Here is a 21,176-nt window from a genome sequence, read left to right on the forward strand (position 1 = left end):
AAGTCAAATAATTTTTTTATAAAGAAAGATGGCATTTTAGGAAAAACATTACTCAAGATAATGTTTTGTTTTTGTATTTGTATCCCTAGTAGGTATATGGTGTCTGGCATGCAGTAGGTGCTTAATTAATCCTTACGGAATTGAGTATTTTCTGAAACAATATAGATTTATATAAATATAATATATTATATTATATGATTATATAATATAAATCTGTTTGTGTGTACCTATCTTTTGTAACTTTCGATTATGTGGTTCTATCAGTTTGCCATAGGAGATTCATCCAATGTTCCAGGAGAGCTTCTGTTAACATAATGATGGTACCAATGGAACATGTTGGTAGTCCATCAGATATTTCTTGCTTTTGCTACAAGATTAACCCATTTTCTTTCATTTTTTCATAAATTGCTTTGATAATATCCTTCATTCTCCTCCTCCTGCATGATTCCTTATCTATGCCAGGATACAGGTGGTTCATGCCCACAATGTAAGTCTCCATTGTCTTTTGGGTGATCGTTCTAAATTCTTTGGTGGACATAGTGTTCTCACAGCTAATATCCATAAAACCAACCCATATGAAAACTGGGTTATTAAAATTGAAAATTTTAAAAGATGGACCTTCATTTTCAGGGAGAAACATGTCATTAAAATAATTTGACAATTTCCCCAAAATTATTTCATCCACTTTCCTACTCTTGTTTAGCACCTTTCCCAGATTGTTTTCTATTTGTAGTGTCTTTCTAATATATACTAATTGATTAGTTATGTAGATTGTCCTTCCAACTGTATATGACAGTCTGGAAAAGAGACATTTTTCATCCACTTAATTTTTCCATTGCGGATAAATCATAAAGCCCCTTGAATGTTTATATATCTCATATAGGAATCTGTGCAAAGTTTTGAGGCTAGCTGAAATCAGCACGGTATCCTCCACAAACAAGAGAGTCTAAAAGATGTCATTACCAATTGGGAATCCTTCTTTGATTTAGATTCTGCACTAGGTCTCTTCCATAACAGTGATAAACACCTTTGGTGGCCACATCTCACCATTTATTCTTTACTTGTTAATAATCAGGGAGCATGGGAGGTGGGAAGGGCTTCAAATAAGGATTTCTTTGTTGTTATATCTTTCCAAGTATCTTTATAATTTTGACATATGCACAGAGCATATACTAGTAGAGGAGAGATTTTAAGACATTTATTATTTTAAAAAAATAGAATTCATTTTTAGAGTCTACAATGAAAACACAACTACCTTGCATTCTCTACTTTGTTCAGTCCATTGTAAGCTAGCAAAGATATGATCTGCTTTGGAATGTGGTTTTCCAAACCTGCTTGTTCCTTTTGAATACTCTCATCGAGAATGTTCTCAATATTAATATATTGTAGATAATTCTCATAAAAATATTTTATATAATACTCTGAAAATAAAGTCCTAGCTCTCAAGCCAAAAGGTCACTCTAGGTCCAGTTAGTTCAACTTCCTCATTGTAGAATGAGGTTTGTAACTGAGAGAAATGATTATTAATACCAATGATTTGGGGAGATTTGATTTCCCCATTTTTCTCTGAAGGTTGAGTTAACCTTTTTCTCTATCCAGACCCCACCCAAGTGGGGCAGTTATTGTGTTCTAATCAGGTTTGGGTAGTAATAAATTCTTTGATCAGATTTGACCAAGGCTGAGGTAAGCGGAAAAGTAAATGACTTAAAGTTCAGGTCCAGGCATTTGCTGTAATATTCGTTCTCTCATTAATTGTTAACCAGTCAGAGTTGATTGCCACCCTGGGGAGCACTCGTCTTCCAAAAGGGCATATACACTGTGAGCCTACTACCATAATTGTCTTTGGTATAATAGAGAGACAGCCAAATTTTATTAAAATGCTGACATTATTTTTAAAAATAATTAAATTACTCAGAAATTATCTTTTGAACCTTTTTAAATGTCACATAACTGTTGTGAGTGATGGACCCCTTCTCAGAAAAATGTTTTATAAAATTAATAATTGAAACAAATTCTAAATTTTAGTTAAAGGTGGATAAAAATAAAGACATTTTTTTTCTATCTAATATCAAGGATCCATTGAAATCTATGTGGTGGGAGTAACCCAACGTTAAGAACCCTTGCTTTTGAGATTAGGAAATTGAGGCCCAAGGAGATTAAGAAGTATGCTTAAGGTTACATAGGGAGGAAGTAAAGTCATCTGGGTGGTATCAAAGGATAAAATAAAAGGAAGAAAACAAATAGAAGAAAGGTAAAAAAAAAAAAGTTCCATATAAAATTTTATAACATGCTCTTTTTTGCCATCAACAACAATGGAAGTAGCACATTTGGGCATCGCTGTCCCCAGGTGCCTCCAGATGAAGTACAAATGGTACTTAAAAAAAACAACAATAGAGATGAGAAAAACAATCAGATTGGACCAAATACATGTAGTTGGTTTATTCAGGAGCTAACAATTCTGAGGCTAGGGAACACTAGATTTTCTGAAGAAAAGGTATCTGAAGTGAGAAAGCTAACAAAAGAGTATAAAAATAATCTCCCACTTTATAATTACTCCTAAAAAGGCAATTGAAAGAATTTCAGTAACTACCAATCTATATAGTTTATGGCATGTAAAATACATATTATATTAAGTATATTATGTATAATATATTTTATCTATAGAAAAAGCACATAAATTTTAAGTATTACTTGGGAATTTTCTTTTTTTTTTTGACAGTTTGGAAAAATTTATTTGTGAACAAATGCAACTGGCATTTTACATTTTAAAAAGCCAGTTTATTAGTGACTTTTCTAATTTATTCTTCTGTGTGGTACTGTTCAATTGATCTTATTGTTTGGCCAATTTGAGTTTTATATTTTAGAGATATTAATCCATTTATTTTAATTTCTAAAGCATATATCCAAATATATTTTAAAAGTATTTTCTAAAGCATGTTAAAGTATTTTAGCATAAATCTGCACATAGCAATCATTGATATTTTTCTTAATTTCTATTATATTTATTGTAGCAGTTGCTATATCACTTCTGATTTTAGTAATGAGTTGTACTTCTCCATTAAAATATTAATTGGCTGTCTATTAATTGTATTGGGTTTTTTTTAAAAAGTAGCCATTTTATTCTTCATTTTATTCATTTCTCCTCTGATCATGACAATTTCTTTTCTCTTCTTTCCTTTGGTGTATTATTTTGTTCATTTTATAATTCTTTAAAATGAAACCAATCCTCCTTTTTTTCTCTCTTTTTAATATTGTATAGTATTCAGTGCTATAAATTTGCTTCTGGATGATATTTTGGTCACACCTCATAAATTCTTATATATTGCATTTTTTGTTATCTTTGAGAAATTCTGCATAACAGTTACTTCAGTTTTTCTTTTATCCAGACATTTATAAATCATTTTCTAAATTTCATAATAATAATTTACATTTACATAGTTCTTTATAATTTGTAATAATGTTTCAGTATTATTTTAAACTCTGTATCCTATGACCCTATTTTTGTTATTTCCTTCTAGTTTTACTAAAGGGAATTGAATGATCACATTTTGACCCATAATGTCATAAATGTGCCAGTCTTGCCTTTTTATCTTCTGTTTTTCTAAATCTTTCTATGGACTCCTCTATGATCTAGTATGTTGTCAATTTTTATGAAAATTCCATGTACATTATACAATGCATATTTTTTCCAGGTTCTCTTTATATATTTATGGCATTCAGTTTCAGTTTTTGGTTTTTGTTTGTTCGTTTTTTTTTACCATTGAACCAGTCAAACCTTTCTTATGTATTCTTTTGTTTGATTTCTCACATTCTGAGAGTTCCCGTCTATTCTTCTCCCTCTCATCCTTCTTCCCTGTGAAAGGCTGGGAATAGGGTCTGCTAGAGAAGGAGGTATAATATTGATATTGAAGGGATTCTAGTCATTTATTGTACTTTGTGGGCTTTATCCAATCCAAAGATCACTCTCCTTGGTAGAGAAGATAGAATTTTTAAAAAGAGAGTTAAGCAGCTCTGTCTTCACATATTATATTCATTAGACTATTGTTTCATTTACCATAAGCAGTGATCTTATCTCTTCTTTACAAACATTTCTTTCCCCAATATAAAAAAATTGCTTTTTAAAGTATCTTAACTACCCTCGCCAACTTTAGCTCCTTCATCTCTGATATCGTCCTTGTCATGGTCCTCTTCAAAAATAAAGGACAAACACAACAAGATATTGTTCTTACAAGACAATAACATGTTTTTGTATTCATCCACCTTTACCTACTTTTTCTTCCATCTTCTTTATGGGTTCCTTTAAAAATCTAAAAAATTTTTTAAAATCCAATTTGTTTGATGAGTGTTTTGTGAATCTGTTGGTCTTTTTAGATAATTTATTTTTTCCTCTTTATTGGAAAAATTTCCCCTTTTTATCTTCCAAAATTTATTCTTAAGGCTTAAGCTTAACAGCCTTCCTAGTCTGACTGTCCCAGAAGTGCTTAACCTGGTGTCAGTGAACTACCAAGGGGTCTGAGCATAGATCTGAGGGAGGCAGTGAACTTGGATGGGGAAAAATATATTTAGTCAATCAATTAGCATTTATTAAGGACTTACTACATACCAGACAAAGTGCTAAGTGCTAGAGATGCAAAGAAAGATGCAAGATACTTCCCGTGCTTGAGTAACTTCCAATCCAATAGGAGAGACAACATGCAAATAACTATGTACACACAAACCGTATTCAGAATAAATATGAAATACTCAACAGAAGAAGGGCATTAGAATTAAGAGCAATTGGAAGAGCCTTCCTATAGGAAGTGAAATTAAAATTGGGACTTGAAGGAAGCCAGGTGAGCCAGGAGGTAGAGAGGAAGAGGAAAAGCATTGCAGGCATGAGATAGCCAGAGAAAATTCCCAGAGCCAAGAGATGGAATGTCTTGGTCAAGAAACACCGATTAGACCAAAGAGTACCTGGTGGGGTTGGGGGTGGTATAAGGTGTAAGAAAATTGGAAAGGTGGTGGTGTGGAGACAAGGTTATAAAAGGCTTTGAATGCCAAATAGAAGATTTTTAATCCTGGAGGTGATACAGAGCCATTGGAAAATATCTTTGCCTTTAATAACCTCACATTCTATTGGAAGAGATAGTATGTGTGCGTGTGTGTGCATATATAGATAAATAGATAGATACCTTTACACATATTAACAGTTTCTCTCATATACATTGATAATCATTTAATATCATTTTTGGACCTTATTAAGGTCCAGACCCTGAATTAACCAACCAGAAGAAGAGCCTGGACCTAACAGTTTCTTTGTTCTTTGAGTAGACTCAAAGAATACCTCTTCCTATGTTAACGATGCCAGATGCGGCTAACATAGCGTTCTTTCTGAGTCCCTGAGACACTATCCTGAATAATAGGACTTTTTCCGTATCGTAACATTTTGTGGGCATATACTATGTTATGGCATGTTAATGGTAAAGAACACACAGATATCCTGATTCATAATTTCAATTGACACTATGTCAACTCTCTTATATAATTTTAATTACAACTTACTCAACTAAGAAACTTCCTTTCTTGTGGTATAGTTAAACACATGTAGAGACCATAAATCTGAGGGATACAGACATCCTGGGATTGTCCTAAAACAGATTTAAGCCTGGCCATTCTTGTATCAGACAGTCAGAAGTTTCCTTCTGGCTTCATGATCATGTATCTGCTAGCTTTAAGGGAATAAACAACATGAATTTTCATACTGCCTAGCCTGTTTGCCTCTTTAACCAAATTTTCATGTTGACACCATCTATACACACACATATATATGCATATATATATAAATACATATATATGTGGATATATATAAAATAAATTCAAGGTAACTTCTGTGAAGGAAGGCTCTAGAAGATGGAAGATCAGGAAAGAATTCATATAGCAGGTGATATAACTGAGTTTTAAAGGAAATTGGGGATTCTACAAAGGGGTATATTCAGAACAAAGACAATAAGATGAAAAATGAAGTATCAAGTATGAGGGGTAAGATGACCAATTAGGTCAGACTGTTGAACGTATAAAGGGTGGTAATGTAAACTAAGGTTGGAAAGGTAGGTTAAGGACATGTTGTGAAGGGACTTAAATGTCAAACAGAATTTTTAATTGATCTGACAGTTAATAACGAAACATTGGACTTTATAGAGGAGTGACATGGTCAGATTTGTACTTTAGGAAATTCATGATGGCAGCTGTGTGGAAGATGGTTTAGGAAGAGGGGAGACAGAAGGCAGTCTAGTAGAAATTAGGCTTAGATGATCATCATATCATAAATTCAAAATAGATAGTCAGCCTGAATATTCAAGATCACACCATAAAAGACTGAGAAGCAAGCTGCATGCATTTCACAGCTATGTGTAGAAGATGAATTCTTTTTTAAATTTTTTTCTTTTTTTTCTCTCCAAATTTTATTTATTTGTTTTCAATTTTCAACAATCACTTCCATAAGTTTTAAATTTTCTCCCTCTCCTTCTTTCTTCCCTTCCCAAAGCAGCATGCATAGGCTGTACATATACATTCTTATTAAACACATTTTCATGTTAGTCATGTTGCATAGAAGAATTAAAATGAATGGGAGAAAGCATGAATAAAGCTAAACAAAACCAAACATAGCAAAAGAGAAAATAGTCTGCTCCATTCTGCATTCCAACTCCTTAGTTCTTTCTCTGGATGTAGATGGCATTTTATATCAAGAGTTCTTTGGAAATGTTTTAAGTCCTTGCATTGCTGTGAGGGACTAAGTCTATCAAAAACAGTCTTTGCTTACTGTGGCTGTTACTGTGTATGATGTTCTCCTTGTTCTGTTCATAGAAGATGAATTCTTAAACAAGGGATAGGGACAATTTCAAGAAATAAAAGATGGGATTTTAATACAAGGAAATGAAATGTTTTTGCAAAAGCAAAATTATTGCTTCTAGGATAAGAAGAGAAGTTAACCATAAGAAAGGAGAAAAAAATTGTTATTTCAAGTGCTTCTCATAAGAGTTTGGTATCCATGATATATATGAGCAATTAACAGAAATATATATGACCAAAAACTATTTCCTAATATTTAGGTAGTCAAACAATTTGAGAAAAGTTCTTAAAGAATAATTATAAATAACTCATGATCATAAGAATGAACTTTCTAAATCACAAACTTTCCAAAAAGAAGAGAAATATAAATCAAAACAACCCTGATATTTCACCACATATCCAATACATTGGCAAAGACAGGAATAGTCAATGTTATAGACACAAGCACACTAATGCATTGTTGGTGGAGTTGTGAATTAGTACAATCATTCTGGAAAGCAATTGAGAATTATGCAAATAAAATATTCAAACTATCCATATTCTTTGATCCAGAGATTCTATTTCTAGGCAATACTATAAAAAGGTCATTGACAAAAAAAAAAAAGCTCCATGGACACCAGAATATTTATATTATAACCCTTTTGTTATTTCTTTTTTGTGGTAGAAACAAAGTTGATGTCAGTCAAATGGGGAATGGCTAAACAAATTATGGGCTATGAATACCATAAACTCTTCTACACTGTAAGAAATGATGACTATGATGAATACAGAGAAGTACGAAAAGACTTTCATCAACTGATGCAGAGTGAAGCAATAGAGCCAGGAAAACAATATATAAAGTGACTACAAAAATGGGAATGGAAATAACAATAAGCATAAAATAGTAAAAAAAAAAAAAGTTTTGAAATTAGAAACAAGTTTGAGAGGAGATGGAGATCCAAGGTGTGAAACATTGCATATAATGTCAGGGTATTTCTTCCATTGTAATATTTTTTTTCTGTTCTTTAAAAAAAAATCATTGTTATAAGGTATGGTTCTCTGGGGAAAGAAGAGGGATTTAAGGAATTTTTAAAAAACTAAAGATATTAATGAGAATCTATTTTAAAAAGAAGGGAAATTTCATTCAGGAAGACAAATTAGGAATTCAGGTAAGAAGTGCTGAGGACCTAAATTAGGGTTGTGGCCAATCAAGTGAAGGAAAAGAATAGAGAAAAAGTAGGGTCATAAATACCCATAAAAGAGAGAGTATACAGGAGAATATCTCCCCTTCCTGATTCCAGAGCTGTCATAGTCATCCTGGTCCATTTTGATCTTATGTGAGGTCAGGCCCCAAGGATGCCAAGCTAAACCAGACATCCTGTAAATAGAGTCAAACTCTAAAGTGACCCATCTGATGCACCATCTTTAATCTGTTTAGTCCTATGCATCATATTTTCCCCTATCAATTAACTGCCACAGTTGTCACAATTCTGAAAGATCTATGCCTTTCTGGCATTAGACTCTAAACTCCTTGAGGACAGGGACCTTCTTTAGCTTCCTTTTGTATCCTTTGCACTCAGTACAGTGCCTGGAACAGAGTAGGTGCTTAATAAATGTTGATTGATTATAATCCAGCCAAATCTTTTTTCTTGCCTTGTGGACTTCATCTCATATATGAGCGACAGTGGAAACCTTGTGATCTCAAAAGCTATGTTTATCACTACCTTCCATGGTTGATACTTGATAACTATTAATTAGCATGTTCAAACTTTAAGAGGAGAGTCAGAGGTTTCAGGCTCTTCTTTTCATTCAAAAAATACTGATCAAGCTCCTGGGCTCACAGGTCTGTCTAGGAAAATGAGATGATATTTCTAAAGCATTTTTTTCAACCAAAAAGCACTAGCTAGCCAGCTAGTAGTAGAAGTCTTGGAGCAGTGTCATTTGAAAATTAAAATCAAGCAGAAATTTAAATAGAACTTTTTCAAACAACATGTATGGTATAGAATTATAACAATGAAAGAAGTAATATTTCTGTAAGAAGAAAACTACAAAAAAAAAAAACCAAGAAAAGCACACAACATTTCAGGACATATAAATCATATATTTCTTACTTGGGGATTTGGTGAATTCCTCCAATATCGAAACAAATATAAGTCACATCCAGCACCAGGAACAGTACAATAGCAAGGAGATCTAGCATATTGAGTATTGAAGAAAAATATTTTCGTAGTCTGTAATGCAAGCAAAGTCATGAAATTTACCTCTGGAAAGAAACACAAGGAAGATTTTCTTTTAAAGCCCCAGTTGTTTTCACCCTCACCTCTAATCTCAAGTAATTAGTTAATCTGCTTTAAGAGATTAATATGATGGCATTCTAAAGACTAAGGGGAAAACAATATGGTTTCAAAAGGTAACTTTTCACTCTAAATTTTCACATTTCCCTTGACAAAAATGCCAATGCCAGTCTAAACAACAGTTAACCATAAGAATACAATTACTGAGCGCTAATTCAGCATCAAGTAACACTTGCCATATCCGCACAGAACAGTTTTATATATTTAAAAAAATCCAACTTACCCTTCCAAAAAGACTTGAAATAGCACGTCAGCAAGGAAGAAGAGACCGAAAAGTGAAAAAGCTACATGATAGGATAAAGGTAGCTTCACACCCTTAGGAGTCAGGGATAAAGCTGCAATCAGTATTGCGATCTGAACAAAGATCAAAATGATACTAAATAACCTATAAAGATGAAAAAAATATATCAGGAAGGAAAAGTGAATCTCCTACTTCATAGCTGAGCTTGACTGAGCCTGCTACCAATTCATAGTTTTAAGGCAAAAAAAGAGAATATTGCATCCTCATTATTTCATATGAAAATCATTCAGAAAAACAAAAGAAAAAACCCCAACTTCTATTCTTTTATGTCTAAAGAGTGGGGAGAGGTGTGTCTATGGGGGTGGGGGAGAGGGAAGGTGGTTTGGATACTAGTGGAAGAAATTAATATGTTTTATATTCAGTTTTAAGCAAATTGTCATGGACATTCTTATTAGTTTGAGAGATGATTTTTTTTTCTCTTCCTCTGGCTTTTACAAGTCTAGATTTTCCATGAGAATTCTCAAACCACATTCTATAACTACATACTACATTGCCTCAGCTAGGTACTCAAGACTGATAGGCAATCCTTTTCTATATTAGTTGTTGGCCCTACCACATTACGTTCCCTATAGTGCTTGTTCCAAATCTGCCCCTTTAAGCCCCATTCCCAACCCTTCCTCCTACATACTTTCAGTGGATGACCTTTCCTCCTACATTCTAAGATCATCAAGGTTATCCTACAGGAGTTCCCCTTCTCTCCTTTTTCTCTCTGGTCTTTAGGAAGAGTAGTTCTCTTGGCTAAGGCTAATTAATCATTCCTTCCCCACTCCCTTTACCCCCCAAGAAACTAAAAATCAACCTGTGTCCTTAACCTAACATTTGACCTTCATAGTTTGGGACCTTGCTTCATCAAACACAATCTCTTTTGAATCCTCTATCTCTCCATGTTCATTGTCTCCTTTCCTTTTGCCCATGGACATGTTCAGGCCTTCACTACCTTAAAAGGCACTCCCTCAATTCTACCACCCCTTACAGGTACCATATCATCTCTATTTTCCATTTACTCCAAGTTTCTTGAATGAATAGTCTATACTGACTCTCTCTGCTTCTTGACCACCTCCATCACTCCTCAGCCCTTGCAGTATGGCTTCTATCTTTAGAATTCTAATGAAAGTACCTGACATGTATATAAGACTTTAAGGTTTGCAAAACAGATTGTATACATATATTGTCTCATATCTTGCTTCTTACCTTTACTACTTGTGTGGTGTTAGATGTCACCTTACTTCCCTGGGCCTCAGTTTCCTCATTTGTAACATGTAGGGTTGGCCACAGAGCTATAAGCCTGTAATCCTCAAAAACTCTGTCACGTAAGTGTGACAGATAGCATCATCCATATTTGACAGAGGAGGAAACTGAGGCTCAGAGGAGTTAACTGACCACCCCAATAGTAAAAGAAAGAGATAATATTTGAACCTTTTTTTGATTTCAAATCTGATACTCTTTGAATCATACTAGATGGCCTTGGTATTGATACTGATGTCCAAAAGGTCACTCACTAGTAGCCTTTTAATGACTAAATCTAATGGCCTCTTCTGTTTTCAAACTCCTTGACCTCCTTGCAACATCTTACACTGTTCACCATTACTTGCTCCACGATAATCTTTCTTCCTTTGGCTTCTGTGACACCATACTATCCTGTTTCTCTGATTTCCCTAATTTTTTTTTATTTTTTATTTGCTCTCCTACCCTCAATTGGGTCTATCCTCAATCTTCTTCTTCTCTTAAAACTCTTTCTTAGTGATCTCATCCACTCCCAAGTTTCAACAGTTACTCTTACAGATTTCCAAATCTATACCATTTACCCTAAAAGTTCTCCAGAGCTCCAGGCTTAATTCAATTAAGTCACTATTTCAAGTGCTTACTATTTGCAAGGGACTGAGCTAGGTGCTAGGGATATAGACACAAAAATTAAACACTCCCTTGGTTGGGCATCTCCACCTAATATCATCCATTAGACCCTCAAATGCACCTTGAGCTGGCCTAAGTCAGATCTTACCATCTCCCTTCACGCATCCTCTTCCTGATTTCCCCAACTGTTCTAATGATACTGCCATTCTCCCCATCTCTTAACTTGGGAGTAATTTTTAGACTCCTTCCTTTCCCTCCTCATTTACATCCAGTCACCAAGTCTTATCAAATTCTATACAATGAAAAATAACTATAGAGCTATATCCCAAGGTGTAATTCTATATTGCTAGCCATGGTTGTTTTTGTTAGCTTGAGTCTATGACTTCATCCACGTAGGAAACTCCTGTAGGGGGCTCTTTTAACGGATATATATCCATAACTTGTGTGAAATTTATGGAGAGTCAAAAAGGAGCAACAAGAGGTTAAATAACGTACTCATAGTCATACAATTAGTATGTGTCGGAAGGACTTGAACCTAGTTCGGTCTTCCTAACTATAAAGCTTGCCTTCTGTATATTATACCACTCTTCCTCTCCTTGAATGAATGTGTGTGCATACACACACTGTATATTACATACATGTATGTATATACTATATGTTACATAAAGGTATGTGTGTATAAATATATGTTATATATATGTATATATACATGTATTTGTGGGTGTGTATGTGTGTGTGTGTGTCTAGGCATTTGAGTTCATGTTGGAAACCCCTGGATTGACAATTCTCTTTACTGAAGCAGATCAGCAACTCTTCTACAGACTTAGAAATTTTTGTGGGGCTCCAAGAGATGAAATAACTTGCCCAGTCACAGCTGGTATATGTCAGAGGCATAATGTGTACTCAAGGCTTTTTTCTTCTATCCAATATGCCTCATTTTCTTTTTACATTGAATATGTGAGATCCTTAATATTTTTTGAACAAATGAAAGTATGTTTTAAGAACACACCATGATGTTAGTGTGCTAATAACATGCTAAGACAATGAGTAAATTAAACATACAATATTATATCATTTACAAACTCTTAATAAAATTTAGAAATAGCTCACCTAACAAAATAAAAAACTATTTTGTGGGTCCAAGAAATGATTTTTGATAATAAAATAAATCTTTACTAGTTAGAACTAGTTGGAATGGAATAGAAAAAAAGCCTACTATGAATTAATAAAAATTCTGAATTACATTTTAAAAGAAACTTGGTTTATTTTCTAGTACTGATAGTAATAAAAATCTTGCCCAGTAGAGGTCCTTAACAGACCTTCTTTAATTAATGTAATTTGTAATTAGCATACACATTTTATAGCACAGTGTTCAATATAGTGTAGTTATTCAATAAATATAAAACAATTCTTGAAGACATTTTTACATATTTTAAGCTTTCTACTTCACTGAGAAGATTGAGGCCACTCAATGTGAACTTTTTCAGATTCCCTGATTAATAAAGATTCAAATTTGGGAAATACCTGTATGGAGAAAGTTATTGAATTCATGTATATAAATGAGATTTCCAAGGTAGAGAATGTAGAGTCTAGTTTCCCTTTTGAGCAATAGATATGCCCTTCTAATGATCCTCAGGATATCTCTACCTAGATGGGTCACTGTAATAATAATTTAATGTCATTTGAACCTCAATAAGGTTCAGAACCTGAACTAATCAGCCAGAAGAAGAGCCTGGACCTAACATGTCCCTTTGTTCTCTGAGTAAACTCAGGGAATACCTCTTCCTATATCAACAAGGTCAGGTGGGGCTGACTTGAGCATTTTTTTTCTGTTATAGCCATTAAAGATGAGACCCTTAACCTGACACACAATCTTGAATAATGGTACCTTTTCCATATCTTAATATTTTATGGACATATTCTATGTTATGGCATATTAATGGTAAAGAAAACAGATGTCCTGGTTTGTAATTTCAATTGACACTTTGTCATCTCTCTTAAATTACTATATTTGCCATCTATTCAATTAAGAAAATTCCTTTCTCATAATATGGTTAAACATACATAGAGATCATAAATTTGAGTGACATAGAGAGCCTGAATTGGGATTGTTCTAAAACATACTGTCATTCTTTTATCAGACAGTCAGAATTCACCTTCTGGCTCCTTGTATACACAAGTTCACTAGCATTGGCTAACTTTAAGCGAATAAACAATATGAATTTACAGATCACCTAGTCTGTTTGCCATTTTAACCAAGCTTTCAGGTCAACAACTGTTAGCTCAGATTCATCATATCTAAAATCAAACTCATTATATTTCCCCAAAACCTACTCTTCCCATGGGTAACTCTCCCATTCACCTGATCTCCTGCATTTGAAAGCTTCATATTATTTCTGACTCTCCCCTTTTAGTTGCTAGATTCTGTTAATTTCTTGTCCATCCCATCTCCCAAATCCCTTACCTATTCTCTTATTCCCATTGCCATCAGATATACACCCCTCCATATATGCCATCATTATTTTCAGCCTAGAATATTGTATAACTTTCTAACAGATCTTCCTGCCTTCATACCCTTCCCATTTCAATCTAGACTTATGCTATTTCTTACTGTGTGAATAATAACAGCAGTTATTTACATAATACAACCAAAGTACTTACATATATTATCTTATTTGCTTTGCTATGGCAGCCCTCCTTTGACCCTATATAACTCATTAACATGCTTATCATGATATGTCATGTAGAGTTGTGTTGGTGTCAGAGATGTGACAAATTTCAAAAGGAATTATTTCAGACTATTATTACACGAAAACACATTTTTAAAAAAGAGGGAGCAAGAGAGGAGAACAATAATCCTTTTTAGTGCTGTGGAGTCAGTGGATAGAGGGCTACAGATGTCTAAGAGTATAAGTCAGAATTTGATTACAAGGCCAGAAAATGCCACTCTTTTAAATTTAGGCAAATCAAAAGCCACGCAGAAATGATGAGATTACCCGCCTGCATAAGAGTGAATTCTCTCCAAAGAAGGTTTACAAATGTGTTGCTGATAAGCCTAAATGAGATCAAATTTCATCACTCAGATGTCATTAATATGAGTTATCTAGGTGATTATAACCTGCCCATCTTGTGTTATCATAGCGGAAAGGTTATGGCCTGTCTGGTCGCAAATGAAGATGTTATCAAAGTACCTTGGCTGGTAGTGGTATTATTTTGGGGGAAAGATGTTTTGAAGGGTGCTAGGAAGAAATATCTCTAGAGTTTGGAAGGGGAATTTGTTAATAGATGATAAATTATTGGAAATGTCTTTTATAATCACATAGTTTACTTTATTCTAATTTCCTTTATTCTAATAATTCTAATGACCCTACTTCTAATTCCTTGTTCATTAAACAGTCTTGTGATCTTAATTTTGTCTTCTGGGATAGGACAAGGAGGGTGGAGTCAGGGAGAGGTAAAGAATAGAATGGAGGCAGGAGCTAATTTGGTGTGAGAATTGAGAGAACCAATTGGATTCCATCTCATGAACACTGACTCTTATCTTGTGCTATCACACAATTTTGTATTTCTGTGAATTCTTCATGGGAAAATAAATAGTATAAGCCATTAATTGTTTCATAAAATACAGATGGATTCAATTAATCAACATCTCCCAATTCTGGGAAAGGAAAGACTTTGTTTGAAGCTTATTTACCATCTCCCAACTTGACCAAAACCCACTCTTCAACCCTTCCCCCCACTTGGAAAATCCTTCACTTTCCTCCAGTTAGAAATGGGATTATTTAATATTGTGTCCTGGTTTATATCCCATTAATTATTTTCTTTTAATTCATAAAAATATGTTTCCTCCTGTATTCGGGGTCTAGAGCCACACTGAGGAGGTCTAGTCCTGATTTTTTATACAATTGGCATGTACTGTTGAATAATATGCTTAATAATAATCAGTATGATCAGAAGCCTCAACCTTTGTTTCCCCAGTTATTTCAGATTTTACTAGTAACACTAATCTCCAGCAATTTCCTCTGCAGATGATCTAAACCTATTAGCCTGCCAAATACATCTTCCATTGTAAATAAATGAAGTAAAGTTCTGGTATATCAGTCAGTCTTTTATGAGTTTGCTTAGCCTGTCTGAAATAATCCTTCAGATCTGGATCACCCCGCCCCCTCTTCCCATTCTTGAGCCAGAACAATTGAGAAGTCAGTGGCTGTGAGCTTCAAATTGAAGCTCAAATCTTCTTGCATTCTTTGTTTGCAGTCTTTCTTACCTGAAAGTGATGGACATCACAACAAAGTGTATAGCTTCTTTAAGCCTACTGTTGGGGAAAAAATAAAGTTAAAATCAATCATTGAATACCCTTTCAAAATTTTATTACACATTTCCACTAATTTGCATTGAATGTTTATTGAAAAGAGAACACCATTTTGAGTTGTCCTATGAAAGGGGAAAGGTAACTTAAGGAAAATTCTATTAATGATTTGCAATGAAACATTTATTACCTAAGGCCCACAGGATCTCCTGTGTATTACTGCCACACGCACGCACACACACACACACACACACACACACACACACACAGTATGATCTTTTTGCTATGAAGAATTCATGCCAGCAATACAGATCTTATCTTCTTTTCTTTGCCTTAGTAGACAGTCTTTGTGAGCTGCTGTAGATGAAAAAACCCTTATCACCTCTTGGCCCAAATGTCTGGTGACAGACTATTTTAGGAAAATCCTTGGACATATGATCTTCTGGGACCTGTCAGAACTTGCCCTCCTTAGCAGTGTCTTAAAAGATCTTTTAGGGGTGGAGTCAAGATGGCAGAGTAAAAGCTGAGACTTGCTAAAGCTCTCCCCTGAAGCCCAGCCAAATAACTGTAATAAATGACCCTAAACAAATTCTGGAGCTACAGAACCCACAGAATGAGTGAGCAAAGCAAATCTCCAACCCAAGACAGCCAGAAAGGTCAATGAGAAGTGTCTTTCACACTGTGCTGGGAGCAGAGGGTGGTCCAGCATGGGCTGCACCAGCACAGATGGGACCTGAGCAGGCCTTGATGGGGGAGGGGGGACTGAATCTCTGGCACCTGTAGCAGTTTCCAGACTTCAATACTCCAAAACTCCAAGGACAAATTAGAAGGTGAGTGGAAAAAACCTATCAGACTTGTGTGAGAGAGTAGAGTGGTCTAGCCCCAGTCCCAGTCCCAGGGTGGCAGAGGAGATGGAGGAGGCTTGGGCAGCATCAGGGACAGAGGCAGTGGCTGTTTCTGGAGCTCTAGGCCAACAGATTGTGGGGCAATAGAGTGACTGACAGTATACCCCCTTACCCCTACTGGAAGAAGAGTACTATCTTGACAAAGAGCTCAAAAGTCAAGTAAATGGCTGGGGAAATGAGCAAAAACTGGAAAAAAAAATCAGACTATAGAATCTTACTTTGATGACAAGGAAGACCAAAATATACAAAGAGAAGAAAACAAAGTCAAAGCTCCTATATCCAAAGCCTCCAAAAAAAAAATGTGAATTGGTTTCAGGTTGAGGAAGAGCTCAAAAAAGATTTTGAAAATCAAGTAAGAGAGGTAGAGGAAAAATTGGGAAGAGAAATGAGAGTGATGCAAGAAAATTATGAAAAATGAGTCAAGTGCATGTTAAAAAATAGACTAAACCAAATGGCAAAAGAGATTCAAAAAGTCAAAGAGGAGAAGAATGCTCTAAAAAAGCCGAATTGACCAGATGGAAAAGAAGGTCCAAAAGCTGAATGAAGAAAATAATTCCTTAAAGATTAGAATTAGAATTAAAAATTCCATTAAATGAAAGCTAATGACTTCATGAAAAATTGAGAATTTACAAAACAAAATCAAAAGAATGAAAAAATAGGAGATGATGTGAAATATCTCATTAGAAAACTGACCTGGAAAATAGATTCAGGAGAGACAATTCAAAAATTATTGGGCTATCTGAAAGCCATGATCAAAAAAAGAGCCTAGACATTACTTTTCAAGAAATTATCAAGGAAAACAGCCCTGATGTTGTAGAACCAGAGAGGAAAATAGAAATTGAAAGAACCCACCAATCACCTCCCGAAAGGTATTCCAAAAAGAATACATCCAAGAATATTGTAGCCAAATTCCAGAACTCCCAGGTCAAGGAGAAAATATTGCAAGCAGCCAGAAAGAAACAATTTGAACATTGTGGAAACGCAATCATGGTAACACAAGATCTAGCAGTTTCTACATTAAGGAATCACAGGGCATGGAATATGGTATTCTAGCGGTCAAAGGAACTAGGATTGAAACCAAGAATCACCTACCCAGAAAAACTGAGTATAATCCTTCAGGAGAAAAAATGGAAATTCAGTGAAATAAAAGACATTCAAGCATTCTTGATGAAAAGACCAGAGCTGAATAGAAAATTTGACTTTCAAACCCAAGAATCTAGGGAGGCATGAAAAAGTAAGCAGGAAAGAGAAATCATAATATCAATAAACACAAGGTAAATCAATTGTCCTCCTAAGACAATTTGAAAAGACTCCAGGAAAAACAGGACCTCTAGGGGTAGAGGTTTGGACTGAGTAAAGAGCAAACACTTTCAAGCTGATTCTTCAGAATCAACAAGCCCAAGGGACAGCTATGGCAGCTTCAGCCTTAGAAACTTTCATCTCAAAGAGAGTATGGGAGGGTCTGACAGCTAAATAAGAAAAGATTGAAGGATCTTCCACTGTTGAGGGATGCCACGCACAGCAATGCTAACTGAATGCACTTCAGGTTATGGCTGTGGAGAGAAGGAGCTAGCACATACCTGGTGAGTGCAGTAGTGAGGGACAAGGACCTTGTTGGCTGTGGGCACTTTCAGGAGAGCAGAGTCCCTAGTTTCAGTTCTAGAACAGCAAAGACAGCTGTAATTTACAGCCACCAGAGGACTGCAGGGAGCAAGATCATTTGCAGGACAGTGTAGCTGGGGGTCCTAGCTGTGGCTTAGGACTAGAGAACCCAAGGTTGGGCCCCCGGAACAGAAAATAACAGTAACAAGGACCTGAGGCTTGGGGCATTATTCCCTATACCTTGGGACTACAACTTGATTACACTAATAGCTACTAAAAACAAAATAAGCAAAAAATAAATGAAAATGAGTAAGAAAAGGAGAAAGAACCCAATCATAGACAGTTACTATGAGGATAGAGAAGATCTGGGTTCATATTTAGAGAAAGATAATGGAGTTAAAAAAGCAACTCTTTTTTCCATGAGAAACATCAAATGGTCTCAAGCACAAAAAGAGTTCTTAGAATAACTTAAAAAGTTAAAAAACTTAAAAATCAAAGTAAGAGAAATTGTGGGACAACTGGAAAAAAAGAGCAATCCAAGAAAACAAGAAAATTATGAAAGGAAAGTCAAAACTGGAAATAGAGAATCAAAAACTTAAGGAAGAAAATAATTCCTGGAAAACTAGAATTAGGGGGAGCCAAGATGGCAGAATAAGAAGCCACTCTCACTCTTCCTTCACAACATCTAAAAACCCAGAAAATATTGCTCCAGGAAAAACCATGGAACAGCTAAGCCAGCAGAAAGACAGGGTACAGTAGTCTTGTAGCCCAGGAAGCTTGAGGGATTAACAGGAAAGGTCCCTCTTTCTATGGTGGAAGGGGATCCTAGTACAGGCATCCCAGTAAGCCAGCAGCAAGTACCACCTCAGAAAACCAGGGGAAAATTGTGAGCCCCAGAGTGGTAGATCAGGAGAGAGTCAATACCAGGACTGTCACCCCACTCCAAATGCCTTAGCACAGGAGAACTGGTAGACTCCAGCTCAGAAGACCACTATGTGCACCAGTAGGCAGATGTCCTCCAGCAGCCAAACCTTTCAGTGCTTCAAAGCAGCCCAGGAGAGCAGACATCCCCTGGGGATGCTGCACCCCCTCCCTCAAGAACTTTAATGTTGCTGATCCTGGCTCAGCACCAGGGAAGCTACTAGATCCCTATAGTTTCCAGTTGTCAGCACCTGAGGCCCCAGTACAAAAAGCCAGAGACCAGGTCCCTGGCACCGAGCATAGGAAGCTTGGGTCAGCGCCACCTGTACTTTAGTGGGAGAGATCAACTTTAAGAGCCAGGAAATAGGCAAACAGCATGAGCAAAAAGCAGAAATTGACAATGACCACAGATTCTTACTATGGGGACAGGGAAGATCAAGACACAAATTCAGAACAGGACAACATTGTCAACATACCCACATTTGAAACCTCAAAGGGGAATATGAACTGGTCTCAAGCTCATAAACCCTTCTTGGAAGAGTTCAAGATGTGTTTTAAAAATCAAATAAGAGTGGTAGAAGAAAAATTGGGAAAAGAAATGAGATATATAAGAAAAAGTCAATAGCTTAGAAAAGGAAGGACAAAAATTGACTGCAGATAACAAATCCTTAAAAAATACAATTGGCCAAATGACAAAAAAGTACACTGAAGAAAACAACTCCTTAAAAAGCAGAATTGGCCAAATGGAAAAAGAGGCACAAAAACTCACTGAAGAGAAGAATTCCTCAAAAATTAGAACTGGGCAACTGGAAGCTAATGACTCTAGAAAATCAAGAATCAGTCAAACAAAATAAAAAGAATAAAAAAATAGGAAGAAAACATAAAATACCTCATTGGAAAAACAACTGACCTGGAAAATACATCCAGGAAAGGTAATTTAAGAATTGTTGGTCTAACTGAAAGCCATGATGAAAATGAGATCCTGGACAACATCTTTCAAGAAATCCTTAAGGAAACCTTCCCTGAGGTTCTAGAACCAGGGAGTAAAATAGTCATTGAAAGAACCTACCAATCACCTCCTGAAAGAGATCCTAAATAGAAAAAGTCAAGAAATATTATAGCCAAATTTTAAAATTATTAGGTCAAAGAGAAAATGCTGTAAACAGCCAGAAAGAAAGAATTTAAATATGGAACCACAGTCAAGATTATGCAGGACCTTGCAGCTTCTACATTAAAAGAACAGAGGGAGTGGAATATGATTTTCCATGAGGCAAAGGAGTGTGGATTACATCCAAGGATCAACTACCCAATGAAACTGAGCATAATGTTTGAGAGGAGGAGATAGATATTCAACAAAACAGGGGACTTCTAAACCTTCGGGATGAAAAGACCAGAGCCCAGTGGGACATTTCATCTTCAAATTTAAGAAACAAGAGAGGCATAAAAAAAGTAAACAGGAAATAAAAATAAAAGATGTTATTCAATAAAGGCTAACTGTTTATATCCCTACAAGGGAAGATGATACTTGTAACTCTTGAAAACTTTATCTTTATTTTGACATTTAGAAGGGGTATACATAGATGAAGAATGTGGGTATAAGTTGACTTTGATGTGATGATAAAAAATGTAATTAAGTGGAGAAAAGGGATTGTACAGGGAGAAGAGGAAGGGAGGAAGCAGAAAATGCTAAATTACATCACATGAAGAGGCAGAAAGACTGATTACAGTAGAGGGAAAGGAGGGAGGGAGATGAGCATTGTTTGAACCTTATTCTCCTCAGATTTGGCTCGAAGATGGAATAACATACCCATTTAGGTACTGAAATCTAACTTACTCTATAGGAAGTTGGAGGGGAAAGAGGAAAGAAAAGGGAGGGGATGCTTAAAAGAGGCGGGGGAAGAAGTAATAAGGGGAAAGATGAAGAAAAGGGAAAGGACTGATAGAAGGGAGGGCAGATTGAGGGAGGTGGTGGTCAAAAGCAAACCTCTAGTGAGAAGGAAAAGGGAGAAAGAAGAGAGAAGCACAAACGGAGGAAAATAGGATGGAGAGAAACACACAGATAGTAATCAAAACTGTGAGTGTGAATGGGACGAACTCTCCCATAAAACAGAAGCAGATAGCAGAGT

The 21,176-nt window shown here is 35.6% G+C and overlaps 1 protein-coding gene across 1 annotated transcript in view; it reads right to left on the reverse strand.

The window, feature by feature from the left end:
* LOC140504964 (phosphatidylinositol 3,4,5-trisphosphate 3-phosphatase TPTE2-like) overlaps positions 1-21,176 on the reverse strand; it is a 111,730-nt gene that overhangs the window by 54,449 nt on the left and 36,105 nt on the right. Inside the window, exons 5-7 of the mRNA XM_072610451.1 lie at positions 15,581-15,628; positions 9,385-9,546; positions 8,919-9,038 (exon numbers count right to left, since the gene is read on the reverse strand). Coding sequence (XP_072466552.1) covers positions 8,919-9,038; positions 9,385-9,546; positions 15,581-15,628 — 330 coding nt within the window. The remainder of the gene's footprint in view (positions 1-8,918; positions 9,039-9,384; positions 9,547-15,580; positions 15,629-21,176) is intronic.

Source organism: Notamacropus eugenii, chromosome 5 (genome assembly GCF_028372415.1).
Source record: "Notamacropus eugenii isolate mMacEug1 chromosome 5, mMacEug1.pri_v2, whole genome shotgun sequence".
In the NCBI taxonomy this organism is placed as follows: Eukaryota; Metazoa; Chordata; class Mammalia; order Diprotodontia; family Macropodidae; genus Notamacropus; species Notamacropus eugenii.